Below are 17557 nucleotides of genomic sequence, written 5' to 3'. Positions count from 1 at the left end.
AATACGGACGGAGTCAGGGTCGCATAGAATCAAGCCAGCAAGGAAACACAAATAAAGGAAACAGACTTATCTGAGGAATCAGCAGAAGCAGCATCCAGCAGTGAACACAATCCAAGAAGAAGTATAAACCGCAAAGTGAGGCAGTATGGGAGGGAATATAAAGGGAGACAATTAGTGTAAATAGGTGACAGCTGGGAGAAGGAAAGGAGATGACTAAGTGAAACCAAAACAAAGAACTTCATGCAGGTAGAGAAGAACATCTAACAGACCTTTTCACAGAAGTGGTGGTGACAGTTGCACATCCTAGTGACGGCGACAATCCATTTGGATGTCTGTCCTATCAACTTTCGATGTTCTTTTCTTCGCCTACCATGGTGATCACGGATAATGGGGAATCAGGGTTCGATGCCGGAGAGGGAGCCTGAGAAAGGAATACCACATCCAAGAGAGGTGAATGGCTGAAATTTGATTTGGTGGAGAGGGTGGTGTCACGAACTATGGATCCGATCGCTCCGGATCCCACAGCTGTGACGTAGTGGTCTGTGACGGAGTCTGCGCACACACAGAGACCTCACGTGACCGGGGTATTACATTCGGCTAACACCCCCCACTATACTTCGGTAACTGCCACCACGTGGGTTCCCGGTCCACGAGCCGACTATCCGGGTCATTCACTATCACACAGATTAGTGGATGAACCGTATATCACTTACTGACCAACCGCAGTCAATCACCCCCAGCTACAATTCCTAAATGCAATTTAACTAACTACCTGGTAACGTCTCTTCAAAGGCAAGGTACGTTGTTCAGCAGCTTAGAATATGGAAGACTTGGCTATTTAGATTTTATAATCTTTAATAAGCGGTAAAAAGCAGTGCATACAAATCTAATGAAAATGACTATAAATCTACAGTATAATAATAACAATATAAATAATCACGACAGTTCAAATGAAAGGGAAAAAGATGAAAGAATACTTAGTTTCTCTGGAGGGTTTCAGATGGTCGCTCATATGTCCTTTTTGAATCCTTGCAAACCCCTTTTCAGTATGTATCAGGGGAGACCCTCAAAGTTCTTCTGATACAGGGATATGCTGTCAATGTCCAATTAAGTGTCTGGTGATGTTCCATGGGTCTCTCTCCTCTGTCCTTGTGCACAGGTTTTTATGAACTCTCCCATGGGCAGGAGACTTACTCCTGTCAGCCAATGGCAGCAGAGTGACTGTGAAACTTAGGGATTGGCCCCCAAGTGTTTTATGACCCCATCAAAGTTCAGTTCCTACAATGAGGATTATACTTAAGCCCGTATCTCCCTGATACATCGGCATATTTTTATACAGAATACATATTTGCGATCCTTATTTATTTACCTACAGAATGAGACCACACACGGTAATGCTGGGACCTGTAGTTCTTCTACCACCCATAGGTCAGCTAAGGAATCACATCCTCTAGTCATATTTGATACCCAATTAACCACAATACTCTGTAGAGCCTGGATCTGGTGTCAGAATGGGCATAAGTTGATTCATAAATGAAATATGAAAGTGGACTGGTTTTATGCCCAGAGCTAATTAAGGGCTATTAGCTCTCCTCAAACCAGACCTGGAAATTAATGACGTCACGCTCCAGCCAGGCTTGACAGCGAGCTGATCTTGGACAGGATGAGCTGGGCCTGGTGTAGCTTTTATGACCTTTTATTGCTGGCCTCAAAGAGTAGTGGTAATAAAAGTGTCCATCTAGATCATAGGCGACCCAGGCTTCATGAAGATGAGAGTTCACAGTTTTTTACATAGGCCAGGCCAGAAGCATATAAGATGGCTACCCAGAGGAATTATGTATGTATGCCGGCACACCTCCCTCTTTTAAAAGGTTGCCTGGGGAAATGGCCACAAGCCTATTCCACAGCAACCCAGCCGTCTCCGGCCGATTCTCCCTGCCGCGACAACCCGTCGGCATTTCCATGTAAACTACCTTTTCTGTGCTGCACGGTGAAGTTGTACTGCTGCAAAATCAGGCTCCATCTCAGCAGTTTCGCATTGTCTCCTGCGAGACGTGCCAACCAGCTGAGGGGATTGTGATCAGTGATCACTGTGAAATTGCGTCCATACAGGTAGTGTTGTAGCTTTTGCAGGGACCACACAATAGCTAAACACTCCTTCTCTATTGTGGAGTAGCTGGTCTCCCTGGCCAGTAACTTACGGCTCAGGTATAGTACAGGATGCTCCTCCCCGGCCTGGTTCACCTGACTCAGGACTGCACCCAGACCAAAGGCGGAAGCATCCGTGTGGACCACAAACTTCCGAGTGAAATCTGGGGCCTGAAGCACAGGAGCACTGGCTAGTGCATCCTTCAGGGCCTGGAAGCCTTGCTCGCATTCCGGCGTCCATGACACCATCCTGGGCAGCTTCTTCTTGGTCAAGTCTGTCAGAGGCTTGGCCAGGGCGCTACAGTTCGGGATGAACTTCCTATAGTACCCGGCCGTTCCCAAGAAAGACATGACCTGCTTCTTGGTGAGAGGTGTTGGCCATCTCGTAATGGCTTTCACCTTCTCTATTTCAGGCCTCAGTGTGCCTCCTCCTACTCTGTGGCCTAAGTAAGTGACCTCATTCATGCCCAGCTGGCACTTGCTAGGCTTAACAGTTAGTCCAGCCGCAGCAAGTTTGTCCAGTACTTGCGACAGGTGCACCAGATGCTCGTTCCACGTGGGGCTATACACGGCAATGTCGTCTAAATAGGCGACAGCACATTCTTCTAGTCCTTCCAGCAAGTCATTCACAAGCCTTTGAAAGGTGGCTGGCGCATTCTTCATCCCAAACGGCATTACAGTAAATTCGTATAAGCCGAAAGGGGTGATGAAGGCCGACTTCTCCTGAGCCTCCGAGGTCAGGGGAATCTGCCAATACCCCCTGCTCAGGTCCATGATTGTCAGGTAGCTGGCTCCTGCCAACTTATCTAACAGTTCATCAATCCTGGGCATGGGGTAAGCATCCGAGGTTGTGATGGCATTCAGTTTCCGATAATCCACACAGAACCTGGTTGTCTGATCTTTCTTCGGGACCAGAACCACCGGTGAGGCCCAAGCGCTGTGGGATTTCTGAATGACCCCGAGATGCTTCATCTCCTCGATCTCCCTCCTGAGGTCTGCCTGGACCTCCAGTGAGACACGGTAGGCGGACTGCTTTGTGGGAGCATGTGTACCTGTGTCCACATGATGGACTGCAAGGTGTGTTCTCCCGGGTTTATCTGTAAAAGTGTCACGGTGAGCCGTCAACACTTCTAAGAGCTGAGATCTCTGCTGGGACGAGAGTTGAGGGTTGAGGGTTAAGTCCACCTCCAACTCTCGAGTGTCAGCTAGCAGATCTAGTAGGGGGTCGGCCTCCTCCCTTTCGGGCAGGCTGCAAACCGGCATAACATGTGGCGTTCTCTCGTGATGCTCCTTGAGCATGTTGACATGAAACGTCTTCTGTCTCCTACCTCCCTCTCCAAGGCCCACCACATAATTTACCTTACTCAGACATTTGACAATGGGGTACGGCCCTTCCCATGCAGCTTGCAGTTTGTTTTGCCGCATTGGCAGCAGGACATAGACCTTCTGCCCCTCCTGGTAGATTCTCTCTCGGGCAGTGCGGTTATACCACTGCTTCTGTTTGCTTTGGGCCTGCACCATATTCTCCTGTACCAGACCTACCAGCAACTCCATTTTGTCTCGGAACCTGAGGACATAGTCTACTACTGAGACTTCAGTTCCGGCAACCCTGCCTTCCCAAGACTCTCTGATTAGGTCTAGGGGACCTCTTACTCGTCGACCATACAGGAGTTCAAAGGGCGAAAACCCGGTTGACTCCTGGGGAACCTCTCTGTAGGCAAATAGCAGGTGAGGTAGATATCGTTCCCAGTCCTTCCCTTGCGCCTCCACAAACGTCTTCAGCATCTGCTTCAACGTCCCGTTGAAGCGCTCACAGAGGCCGTTTGTTTGTGGGTGGTAAGGGCTGGCTACGATATGGTTCACCTGTATTTTCCTACAGAGCCCCTGCATTAGTTCAGACATGAACTGAGGTCCTTGGTCGCTGAGAAGTTCAGCTGGGAACCCCACTCTCGTGAAGATCCCCAGCAGGGCGTCTGCAACCTTGTCCGCCCTAATGGAGGATAACGCCACTGCTTCCGGGTAGCGCGTCGCGTAATCCACCAGGGTTAATATGAACCGTTTACCCGAACTGCTGGGGATGGCCGGGGGACCAATGATGTCCACGGCCACCCTCCTGAAGGGTTCATCAATTATTGGTAAGGGATTCAATGGAGCTCGGTGACGGTCTCCTGCTTTGCCAACTCGCTGACAGGTGTCGCAGGACCTGCAGTACTTGGCGACATCTGCCCCGAGGCCAGGCCAGAAAAAATTCTGCATCACCCGGGACTTTGTTTTGGTTATTCCCAGGTGACCAGCTAAGGGGATCTCATGAGCCACTTGCAGTAATTGTTCCCTGAACTGCACAGGTACAATGAGCTGCCTCTTGAGTGGCCCCACCCTACTGTCACTGTGGGAGATGTCCTCCTTATACAGTTTCCCATTGTCCCAACACACTCGGTATTTGTCTCCCTCAGTGGGAGGGCTGGCAGCTAACCCTCTTAGCTGCTCCAAGGTAGGGTCATCTCGCAGGGCCTGCTCAAAGGCGGCACTACAAGTCCCAGCCAGCTGTCCTGTGGCGAACAGGGACAGTGGCTGAGGCTCTGACGCGGTTAAGTCCACGGGGTCCGAACCGGTGGAAGGGGACACTTCCACTTGCTTTTCCCCAATGGAGCGTTCCGCTGCGGCTTTTGCAGCCCTGCGAGTGACGGGCAACACAGGCACAATACTGTCATCACATTTAACATTTGCACAACTTGAATCAGTTAAACACATGTTTGCTACCTGTGTACATACACCCGCCATCCCCTCTACATCTCCTGTCATAGGAGAACTGCTCCCACACACCCCACCTCCCACCTCCCGCGGTCCATCCCCAAGGTTATCTGATGTTACGCAAACATCCTTGCACAGTACCACGGTATGTCCAGGGACCTCCATAGGGACGGGTGAGTCCTGTGTGCTTCCAGGGGGCACGTAGCACGAGACCAATCGTCCTAGGTCAGTGCCTAATAAAACATTTGTGGGGATCTCCGCAGAGACTCCCACCTCCCTTACTCCACTCCCAGCCCCCCAATCAAGGAAAACACGAGCTAGGGGAACATTAGGGCTCACCCCCCCAACTCCCGTGATGGTGAGGCTTTTGCCGGGAATAAGGTCTGCGTCATCCACTAGTTCAGGCCGAACTAGTGTGACTTCGGCTCCTGTATCGCGGAAGCCTGTGGTGCATCGGTTGCCCACAGTAACCGACTGTAGGTTGTCTGCGGTGTGTCTTGCAGCTCCATTCACTAACAGCACAGATGATGGGTTGCGGGCAAGCTTGCCAGGGGGTGCTGTCTTCTTCACCGGGCACGAGTGGCTGAGGTGTCCTGGCTTGCCGCACGCATAGCACTTGCGCACGTCTGTCGGTGCTGGCTTGACTCCTTCAGGTCTTTGTGCAGGCCTGTGAAAGGGTCGCTGGACAGGAACCGACAAAGCTGGCCGGGAGGAAGAAGCAGATGAAGAGGTTCCTCCCAGACGGGACAGAGTGTCTTTGAATGCCCGAGTGCTGGGCATGGCGACGTATTCATCGGCTAGCTCAGCCGCCTCTCGAGCACTCTTCGGCTTGTGCTCACATACATATTTTTGCACATCTGTGGGGCAATTGGAGAAAAACTGTTCTCGGACCATCAGATCCGCCAGGGACTGCTTGGTGTCCTCTGTGAGGGGATCATACCACTGTTGGAAGGTGGTCTGCAACTTGCCCAGATGGTCCATAAAAGTATCTCCGGGCCCTCTCCGCAGGGACCGGAACCGGAACCGTAAACGGTAAGTCTCTGGAGTCAGCTGGTACTTGACCAGAATAGCCTTTTTGATGACCGCGTAACGGGTACGCTCTGCTAATGGTAGTCCGACCAGGGCCTCCATAGCTTTGCCCTTCAGTGCGGACATTAGATGTCCCGCCCACTGTGGCTCTGGTACCTGGTACTGCTGGCATGAGGTTTCAAAAGCATGCAGGAAAAGATCAATGTCACAGTTCTCAGACTCCATCACAGGCAGTTTTGGCTTGACCATCAGGGATGGGCCTGTGTCTGTGGCATGCCGGTCGGACCCCTGAAGCTGTACTCGGGCCAGGTCCAGTTCATGCCTGCGGACAGCTTCCCGTTCTGCAGCCTCGCGCTCAGCCTTGCGCTCTGCAGCCTCGAGCTCAGCCTTGCGTTCTGCAGCCTCGAGCTCAGCCTTACGCTCTGCACGACGTGCCTCCAGCAGCCGAAAATATAAGTCCGGGTTACTGAGCATTAGTTGGTCCAGCCCATTTTGGGATGGCATAGAGACAGAGTTATGTCCAGCTAGAGGACTGCAAGCCCCAGCAGGCTGTCCTCCTCCCAGTTCATCATCCTCATTCTGGAAGGGGTCACCTGGCTCAGGGGCCCCAGAGTCTCCTCCATTCTCTGAATCCTGCAGGGATGACTCTTGACTCCTCCGTGCACATAACTCCTGGATAAGGACAGTCTTATTTTTCCCATATACTTGGATGCCTTTGTGCTCACACAGAGCTGTGATATCAGCCACGCTCAGGGCGTCATAATTCACGGATTCGGACATTATTGCCAAATAAAAGATAGGACAGAAAACAAGAGAGAGGGGAGGGTACTGTCGTGAATTATTATTCTATCAAAACTAATGCACTGTGCTTCGTCTTCCAGAATTTTTCAATCCTTTAGTACAGAGTTATGGACATAACTTCATGCACTAATATTCTAAGCATACAGAATCCCGTAAGCTGCCACCATAAAAATGTCACGAACTATGGATCCGATCGCTCCGGATCCCACAGCTGTGACGTAGTGGTCTGTGACGGAGTCTGCGCACACACAGAGACCTCACGTGACCGGGGTATTACATTCGGCTAACACCCCCCACTATACTTCGGTAACTGCCACCACGTGGGTTCCCGGTCCACGAGCCGACTATCCGGGTCATTCACTATCACACAGATTAGTGGATGAACCGTATATCACTTACTGACCAACCGCAGTCAATCACCCCCAGCTACAATTCCTAAATGCAATTTAACTAACTACCTGGTAACGTCTCTTCAGAGGCAAGGTACGTTGTCCAGCAGCTTAGAATATGGAAGACTCGGCCACTTAGATTTTATAATCTTTAATAAGCGGTAAAAAGCAGTGCAGACAAGTCTAATGAAAATGACTATAAATCTACAGTATAATAATAACAATATAAATAATCACGACAGTTCAAATGAAAGGGAAAAAGATGAAAGAATACTTAGTTTCTCTGGAGGGTTTCAGATGGTCGTTCATATGTCCTTTTTGAATCCTTGCAAACCCCTTTTCAGTATGTATCAGGGGAGACCCTCAAAGTTCTTCTGATACAGGGATATGCTGTCAATGTCCAATTAAGTGTCTGGTGATGTTCCATGGGTCTCTCTCTTCTGTCCTTGTGCACGGATTTTTATGAACTCTGCCATGGGCAGGAGACTTACTCCTGTCAGCCAATGGCAGCAGAGTGACTGTGAAACTTAGGGATTGGCCTCCAAGTGTTTTATGACCCCATCAAAGTTCAGTTCCTACAATGAGGATTATACTTAAGCCCGTATCTCCCTGATACATCGGCATATTTTTATACAGAATACATATTTGCGATCCTTATTTATTTACCTACAGAATGAGACCACACACGGTAATGCTGGGACCTGTAGTTCTTCTACCACCCATAGGTCAGCTAAGGAATCACATCCTCTAGTCATATTTGATACCCAATTAACCACAATACTCTGTAGAGCCTGGATCTGGTGTCAGAATGGGCATAAGTTGATTCATAAATGAAATATGAAAGTGGACTGGTTTTATGCCCAGAGCTAATTAAGGGCTATTAGCTCTCCTCAAACCAGACCTGGAAATTAATGACGTCACGCTCCAGCCAGGCTTGACAGCGAGCTGATCTTGGACAGGATGAGCTGGGCCTGGTGTAGCTTTTATGACCTTTTATTGCTGGCCTCAAAGAGTAGTGGTAATAAAAGTGTCCATCTAGATCATAGGCGACCCAGGCTTCATGAAGATGAGAGTTCACAGTTTTTTACATAGGCCAGGCCAGAAGCATATAAGATGGCTACCCAGAGGAATTATGTATGTATGCCGGCACAGGTGGGTCAAGTTATTAAAGCGGAAGAATTGAAGGAAGGCAGGAGGCGAGCAGCAATTACCCACTCCCGACTCGGGGAGGTAGTAACGATAAATAACAATACAGGACTCTTAAGATGCCCTGTTTTTGGAATAAGTAATACAAAATTACAGGGAATGTCACTGCAGTATTTTGGATGAGGAAACGTTATACAGGAGAGGCCCTGCTGCTGCTTTGTTGACTCTAGATAACTTCTGCCTGATTGCACGTCTTCGTGATATCCATGATCCATTTGGATGTCTGCCCTAGTAACTTTTGATGTTCTTTTATGCACCTACCATGGTGATCACCGATAACGCGGAATCATTGTTCGATTTCGGAGAGGGAGCCTGATAAACGGCTACGACTACTACTTCAAAGCAACGCAGCATGAGTTGCGGGCCTGTATGTGAGTTGACCCTGTAAAAGATTTAAGACGCAGGCCTGCATGTGAGCTGACCCAGTAAAAGATTTTAGGTGCGGGCCTGCTGGTGTGCTGAGGTGGAACCGACAAACTAAACTTGAATTTGATGGCTGCATTAATCTGTAGGTGACGGTGATACAGCTCTACTGATTGTTTCAATCTGCATCTTTCTAAGCAATCTGTGGCCTTAGTCTTTCATCCAGACTCAGTCATTGTGCCACTATGTGGCCTCCTCCTGCTGCCATCTCTATGTCACCTCGCCACTCATTTTTATCACCAAAGACCTTAAACTGATCACCAGGCGCACAATTAAATTAAGGCTTTGGAATCGATAAACCCAACTTGCTTTTGTGGGCAGCATCAGTGGCATAGCTAGAATTGACTGGGCCCAACAGCAAATTTTTTAATGGTGCTCCATCCCACAGTAACTTTTAGCGACCCCTTCCTTTCAAGCCGTCCCCATTCCTGTGGCTAGTAAAGATAGCTCTCTCAGACCAGCTGTTCCATTCATTTTATACACTGTCTATGCTGTCAGCAGCTTCCCCTGGTCTGCATTAATCTGCAGGTGACCGTCATACAGCTCCACAGATTGTTGAGAAAGATGCAGATGGAAACAATCTGTGGCCTCCGTCTTTTATCCAGACTCTGTCATAATGCCACTATGTGGCCTTCTTATGCTGCCATCTACACACCATGTCACCTTGCCACTCATTTTTATCACCATGCTGCTGCTGCTTAAAAGGCCTTAAACTGGTCACCGGGCCCACAATTTAATAAAGGTTTTGGAATTGATAAACCCAACTTGCTTTTGTGGGCTGCATCAGTGGCGTAGCTAGAAATGACTGGGCCCCACATCCTGGAAAGATCAGGAGCAAGTGACCGCTATGGCAAGGGTCTTGGTAGAGGACCCTGTAGGAGCCGACCAGGTATTTGTGGCTGACACGCTGTCCAAGTCCCAAAGGCAACAAGCAAAGGAGTTTCTTTAGAGAAACAGAGATAAATTCTCAGGTTTGCTGGGGCTCATCAATGTCATTAAACATGACATTGTCACAGAGCCCAATGTGATAATCCGGCTGAAGCCATACCGAATTCCAGAGGCCCAGAGAAAATCAGTATCTGAAGAAGTAAAAAGAATGCTCTAGTTGGATGTCATGGAAGAGTCGCAGAGTGAATGATCAAGTCCGATTGTGTTGGTACCGAAACCCAACGGCACACTGCCATTCTGCAATGACTTCAGAAAACTAAATAAGGTTTCAAAGTTTGATACCTACCCGATGCCCCAGGTGGACGAATTAATCAAGAGATTAGGACCTGCCCGATATATTACTACGCTGGATCTCACGAAAGGGTACTGGCGAAATCCTCTCAGCCGGGAAGCCATAGAAAAGATGGCATTCTCCACTCCGAAGGGCCACTGGCAATTCAAAAGGATGCCCTTCGGCTTACACTCTGCCCCTGCCACATTTCGTAAGAGCTATGGACAAGATATTGCGGCCCCAAGGACGGTACGCATCAGTATACCTGGAGGACAATCATTTTCAGTACCGATTGGGAATCCCATCTCCCTTGGGTCCAGGCAGTCCAAGACTCTTTGAAAGGGGCAGGGTTTACTGTGATCAAGGAAAAGTCCGCCATTGGGATGAAGGAAGCAAAGTACCTGGGATACACCATAGGCAGAGGGCTAGTAAAGCCGCAGATGAGCAAGGTAGAAGCCATACAGAACTGGCCTCAACTTCTTACCAAGAAGCAGGTTCGGGCATTCTTGGGGATAGTGGGCTACTACAGGAGATTTGTCCCCAACTTTGCCACTATTGCGGCCCCTTTGACAGACTTAACAAAATAAAAAAAATCTGTCATGATTAAATGGAGTAGGGAGGCTTTTCAGAAACTTAAAGGGTCATCAGTGACATATATATTGCCACTATTTGGGTTGTGGTGCCTTTAAAAAAGCACTACCTGGGATCCAGTACCCACAGGGCTAATTCACTCTCCTGATAAGAGGAAAAGGAAGTGAGTGAGATGGTGTGGTGTAGTGGACACACTGCTGTGGGTGGCTATGAGCAGAGCTGGAATCTGAGGACACATGGAAAGCTTTGCAGGAAATCTGACTGAAAACTACCACGGACTAAGAAAAACCCAGGGTAAAAATACCTTTATTTTGAACGGACTGTTCTGCTGTTTATGTTATGATGAACTAAGAAGACTTTAAGTTGGGTTTTGACCTTGACTGCTGGAAGCTGTACCTATTTTCAGTTTGTTTGGAAAAAAAAAACACCTGTTTTCTATAACCCTGGGCTGGCTCATGTATATGGTTTGTTGGAGCGATCTTCCCCATATTACATCTGTTATTAAAAAAACACACATTTTTGGGAAAAAAAACTAAATTTGCTGCATCTGTCAGAGTGAAATACACGCGTTAGATACTGCTGTTATCATCTGTTATAAAAAAAACACCCATTTTGGGCAAAATACTAAATTTGCGAGAATGAGGAGAGCGTCGAATAAGGGACGTGGCCCCGGTCGTGGTGCTGCTGGTGGAGCTACTGTTCCAGGGAGAGGACGTGGTCGATCTGTGCCAGCTACACGCACAAGTGAAACACCTTCCTCAGGTGCAAGTAGACGACAGAAACTTCAGCGTTTTTTGCTCGGGCCTAATGCGGCTCTACAAATGGTGAGGCCAGAACAAGTACAGGCGATAGTAGATTGGGTTGCTGACAGTGGAACCAGTTCCTTCACATTGTCTCCCACCCAGTCTCCTGCTGAAAGATCAGAGTTGGCACCTGCAGCCGATGTCCATTGCCGCTTCCACCTTCACCGCTACGTCCACAACCTCCTACTCCTTATGGACCTCCATCTCTTAAATCAAGACTATTATTTTTTATTTGTACGTATTTTATTTTATGTCATTTCACTAATTTGTCTGTTACAGTTTTGGTTGAAATTCACCAATTTTTGGGTGTGATATACCCTGGCTCTACCTAGTAGACAGGTAAAAACATTTCACAAATTTGTCTGTTACATTCTCGGTTGAAATTCACCAATTTTTGGCTGTGATATACCCTGGCTCTAACTAGTAGATAGGTAAAAACATTTCACTAATGTGTCTGTTACATTCTTGGGTGACATTTGACCATTTTTGCTGTACATAGGTGACAGGGAATTAAATTTAAAAAAAATACTTCTTTCATTGATGCGCGCCCCCTCCTTTTATTCAATGCTTAAACTTTAACAACTTGTCCCACATTTGCGTTTCAATAATTTGTTCCACATTTCCCGCACATTTAATTTAAAACAATTAACCTCCCTTGGATGTGGTCTCTCTTTCTAACGCTCCCTCTCCGGCCTGGAACCCTGATTCGCCGCTAATCGTGATCACCATGGTAGGCGCAGAAAAGAACATCAAAAGTTGATAGAGCAGATATCTAATTGGATCATGAACATCACGGGGGCGTGCGACATGGTGGGGCAGTATGTGTGCACACGCTTACACGTACTGTCTGATGGATATGCCCCTTCAATTTCTGGGTCTCCAAATTGGGCACATGGCCTGAGCTTGTCCTTTATGCCTTGGAGGTGATGCCCTGCAGCCAGTGTATTGTCTGAACGTTTGTTTAACATGGCTGGAGGGGGTTATCACAGGCCATATTTCCCAATGTTTTGGGGTGTACCCTAATAAATAAATAAAAAATAATTAAAACAAAAACCAGTGTAGGCTACCTCCTCCTCTTCCACTGCTGCTGCCACCTACACCGCCACATCCACCGCCTCCTCAACCTCCTACTCCATATGGACCTCGTCCTCCTAGATCAAGATTATTATTTTGTATTTTTACGCATTTTATGCTATTTAAAGTAATTTCCCTATCCACATTTGTTTGCAGAGCACTTGCCATGCTCTTAACCACACTGTGATTGCAGCCCTCTAGCCCTTTCCATGACATTTTTAGAGCCATTTTAGTCTCCAAAGTTTGGTTCCCTATTGACTTCAATGGGGTTCAGGGTTCAGTTCGGGTCCCAAACTCAAACTTTTTTGTGAAGTTTGGCCGAGCCCGTCGAACCCGAACATCCAGGTGTCCACTCAACTCTAGTAGCTGGCACAAGAAGCAGCAGAAGACAGGTGGTGGTAGCAGCTAGTGATGAGTGACGGGGCAATATTCTAATTTGCGATATTTCACTAATATTTTGTAGAATATTCGTCATATATTCGCGAATTCGAGAATATATTCTTGATTGCAAATATCGGCAATGCATTATTTTCATAATGCGCGTGAAATACTGGTGTGGGTCACTAATGCTACATTTTTCAAGCTGGTATCAGTTTCCTGAGACTGGAGAAAATGGTTGGCATAGCAGAACTTTGCAATAGCTTTATATGCAGATAGAGTGCTCCAATATATTTGCGCTTGCGAATTTTCAGCAATTAATGATGCGCATATTTTTTCGTAATACGTGCAACTTGTATAGTAAGGGGCAGGCAATTTTTCTATTGGTTGCTAAGCTGTGACAAATCCTTCTCATTGGCCCAGAAACTAGAAGAAGGAAGAGATGATCACCTGATGTGTACTGTGTTAAAAAAACAAAAAAAAAATTAAACGAATATTCGTCATTACGAATATACATTATAGCACTATATTCCTGCCGATATTCGCAATAAAAATTTGCTTTTCGAATATTCACACTCAACACTAGTAGCAGCAGCCGCAGTTGCAGGTCAGAGCTGCCACTGTCATCCAGAGGTTGTGTTTGGACCAACAATCCAGCTGTACTGGAATGGTTAAAGGGGTTGTCCAGGTTCAGAGCTGAACCTGGACATACCTCCATTTTCACCCCGGCAGCCCCCCTGACATGAGCATCGGAGCAGTTCATGCTCCGATGCTCTCCTTTGCCCTGCGCTAAATCGCGCAGGGCAAAGGCATTTTTCAGAGTTCCGGTGACGTACCGGGGCTCTCTATGGGGCTGACAGGAACCCCGGTGACGTCACTGGCACTGATGGGCGGGATTTGGCTCTGCCCTAGCCAGTAAAATGGCTAGGGCAGAGCTAAAGCCCGCCCCTCAGAGCCGGTGACGTCACCGAACACACTGCCGGGCAGAAGTTACCGCCCGGCAGTGTGTTATTGTAAACACAAGAGCCTGTGCCCTGCGCGATCTAGCGCAGGGCACGGGAGCGCATCGGAGCATGAGATGCTCCGATGCTAGGCTCAGGGGGGCTGCCGGGGTGAAAATAAGGGTATGTCCGGGTTCAGCTCTGAACCCGGACAACCCCTTTAACTCGCAATTCAACATCATCCCAATTGACATCTTCACAATCATTGCAGACTGGGCCTGGAAAAGAGTCCTGGCCACCTGAGAAGAGTCCTGGTTATTCATGAATTCCTGCTCTCCTTGTTCACCTGCTGATGATTGACCGGCTTCTACCTAGTTTTCTACCTTTCGCTCTAGGAGAGAACTGGCAATCATCAGAGGATGGCTGGAGAGCAGGAGATTGTGAATAACCATGACTCTTCTTGCTGGTTCTCGGCAATCACTTACTTTTAGGTCATGAGTGACACATCGCTGAAATCTGCATTTCTGTCAGTACTTTATGCTGCCCTCAGTGAGATCAGCATAAAGTTGATAACAGGTTCCCTTTAACAAAGTGATATTCGATCTGAATTTCAGGAAAACGTTGATTCGATACAAAGTCAAATTTCCTGGTGCTTCAAGGTAACAATTCAGAAAGTAAGTGTAGGGAAGTCCAGGTACGCAAGATCACCCATAATGTCATATGTCATGCAGCCAGCCAATCCGGAGTTATCCACCCCCCGTGATGTCACAGCCCTTTAAAAGCCTCCCTTCACAAAAAAAAAATTGTTTTGCATCAGTATTTGATCAAAATGTGTAAGCCAAAAGCAGGAGTGGGTCCAAACCACAGATGAGATGGAAATAATTCCATTACATTGTATCTCTGTTTTGGACCCACTCCTGCTTTTGGCTTGCCATTACTCTTCAAATACTGATGCAAATCAATACAGGATTGTTTGTTTTAAAAAATAAATACAAATGTTATGCTCTTTAATGGATCAGAAGAACGGAAACAAACAGTGATGTTAATACAGCCTTGCTGCCACTGCGGCGACTCTCTCCTCTTTTTAATGGGGCCACAACTGTTACTGCCGCCACTGTCCCCACTCTACCATGGGTTTACTACTACACTGTCCATTTTGTATCACTCAGTATCACTACCAACCTCTTAAGATACATCTCTCCATTTATTGTCCATTTTTTTATGAATTCTAAATCATCTCTAATTTTAAAATAAACTATAGGAAATCACCATTCACTTGGCCCAACAATTGCATTAAGGCTGGTTTCACACGGGCGTTGTGGAAAAATATGCGGGTGCGTTGCGGGAACATGCACGATTTTTCCACGTGAGTGCAAAACATTGTAATGCGTTTTACACGCGCGTGAGAAATCGGCATGCTTGGTACCCAAACCCGAACTTATTCGCAGAAGTTTTGGTTTTGGTTAGGTGTTGTGTAGATTGTATTATTTTCCCTTATAACATGGTTGCATTGTGCTATGCATTCTGTATTCAGAATGCTATTATTTTCCCTTATAACCATGTTATAAGGGAAACTAATAATGATCGGGTCTCCATACCGATCGTCTCCTAGCAACCATGTGTGAAAATCGCACCGCATCCGCACTTGCTTGCGGATGCTTGCGATTTTCACGTCACGCAGCCCCATTCACTTCTATGAGGCCTGCGTTGCGTGAAAAACGCATAATATAGAGCATGCTGCGTAAAAATCACCGCTCATCTGCACAGCCCCATTGAAGTGAATGGGTCATACATTGCACCCGCGCGGAACTCTCGCCCATGTGAAAGAGGCCTAAATATCTAGGTATCTTTGTTTCTTCTCAAAAAGGTCAAAGCTGAACAATGAGACCTTAAGATTCCATTTTTTTCTTGGGTTGGCAAGAAAAATTTCCAATAAACATATATGGGATCATTTATTAAGACCACCGGTTCTTTATAACCCTGCGCTGGCGCTTGATGCACCTAAGTAATGTAGAGGCGCCGCCCTTCAGCACGTGCCTTCACTTCATACAATTGATCGGCGGGAGTGCCGAGTGTCTGACCCCCACCAATCTGATATTGATGACCTATCCTGAGGAAAGGTCATCAATATTAAAAGCCTGTAAAACCCCTTTAAGGATTCGAAAATTGATAATTCTGTTTGCGTCCTCTACCACAGACTAGTGATGAGCGGCAGGGGTCATATTCGAATTCGCGATATTTCGCAAATATTTTGTTAAAACTCTGCTTTCTCTGTTTTCCTCCTATTTTTCTACTTCTGACATTTTAAGTTTCTGGGTTCTAACAATGGCTTTGGATGCTATATATCTGGATGATGATTTTCATGGACGCTCCTCTGAGTTATTAGACTACATCCCTTTCTACGCTTTCTCATGAGAGGTCCGACACAGTTTGGTTGGCTTTATTTTATTTAGATGCCAGATTCCAAAAGATTTATGTACCATCTATAAATGTGTTGTTTTTTGTTAATATCTTTAAAAAGAGTAAAAACAGAATTTACAAAAAAGTGATCATAAACCACAAGCCTTTTATCTACCCCAGCCTCAGGTGGACAAGTCCAAAGCATGTTTAGCCATATCACCAATGCTCATTATAGCCAAGCATGTTCTGGTACCTGCTTAGGTTTGCCTGGTGCTGATCTTGGTGGTGAAGAAGAGCATAGCTTACCTGTCATGTACACCATAATAAAGACATATCCAACATAATAATCACATTCCTGACAATGTTTTTTGCTTCCTCAGGTGGAACATGAGATGGATCCAGATTTCTGTGACACCAGTCTCCTTGCAATAGTTACAGGACTATTAGCCGCAGGAACTGATACAATGACTTCTACCCTAAAATTCAGCCTGGTGCTCATGGCCCATTATCCAGAGATACAAGGTATGAACATCACTGGCCATGTAGTTAGAAGTTGTTAAGGTGTGAACTACATTTAGAAATGCTGAATAATAGAGGAGTGAAAATAAGGAATTCTCAAAACTTTGCAAAGCAACAATACAGGATAAAGAGTCTGAAGAAACTGGGTCCTCATGTTGGCTCCTTACATATACACTGACGAGCTAAAGGGTAACAATGTTTTGAACTTTTGACTTTCAGGCTCCATATCTCACCATCCACTACAGCTTTAAATGGGTGACTCCCATTATCCGATATACAATCATCTTGGCTATCTCATACATAAATTGGACTTGCGAGTATTTAGCATATGATTAGTTCTTCAGATTCTTGTCATGTAACTTCATTGTTACTGCTTTGCTTCTAAAATTCTAAATTGCAATTTTTATTATTTTGTTAGTATTTTGTTAACCCACCTTTAGCTTTCAACACTGCCTGAATCCTTCTTGGCATGCTCGCGATCAGATTCAAGACCAAAATCTGTTCCCAGGACTCTTCTACACGTTCCCAATCTTAATGCATACTGGTCAACTGACTTGGGTACGAATACAGCTTTTTCTTCAACTCTACCCACAAGTGTTCGATTGGGTTGAGGTTTGTGTTTTTCCATGTGTAGTGCCCGGCTGAAGCCAGTCAGCAAGACTACAGCTCCAACCTCAACGCCCAGGTTCAAGCCTACCGAAACTATGGCCAGTCTCTGTTGCATACCCAGTTCCCTGTCCGCATGGATTTTTTGGGCAGGCAGACTGGAACAGTGGCCCGAAGTGGCACTGCACTCTCTCTTTATTCTTTCTTGCCCTGCTCCAGTGTCATCTTGGAGAGGGTTTTCAGAATAGTGGGGGGTGTAGTGACACCCAAACGGACCAA

General features: G+C 46.8%; 1 protein-coding gene across 2 annotated transcripts in view; it reads left to right on the top strand.

Moving 5' to 3' along the window:
- Positions 1 to 17557, top strand: part of LOC122939698 (cytochrome P450 2C29-like) — a 228690-nt gene that overhangs the window by 155284 nt on the left and 55849 nt on the right. For both annotated transcript variants that reach the window (XM_044295870.1, XM_044295871.1), the window contains exon 7: positions 16534 to 16675. In XM_044295870.1, the coding sequence (XP_044151805.1) occupies positions 16534 to 16675 (142 nt within the window). The remainder of the gene's footprint in view (positions 1 to 16533; positions 16676 to 17557) is intronic.

Source organism: Bufo gargarizans, chromosome 5 (assembly GCF_014858855.1).
Source record: "Bufo gargarizans isolate SCDJY-AF-19 chromosome 5, ASM1485885v1, whole genome shotgun sequence".
Classification (NCBI taxonomy): Eukaryota; Metazoa; Chordata; class Amphibia; order Anura; family Bufonidae; genus Bufo; species Bufo gargarizans.
This window is presented reverse-complemented; position numbering and strand designations above follow the sequence as displayed.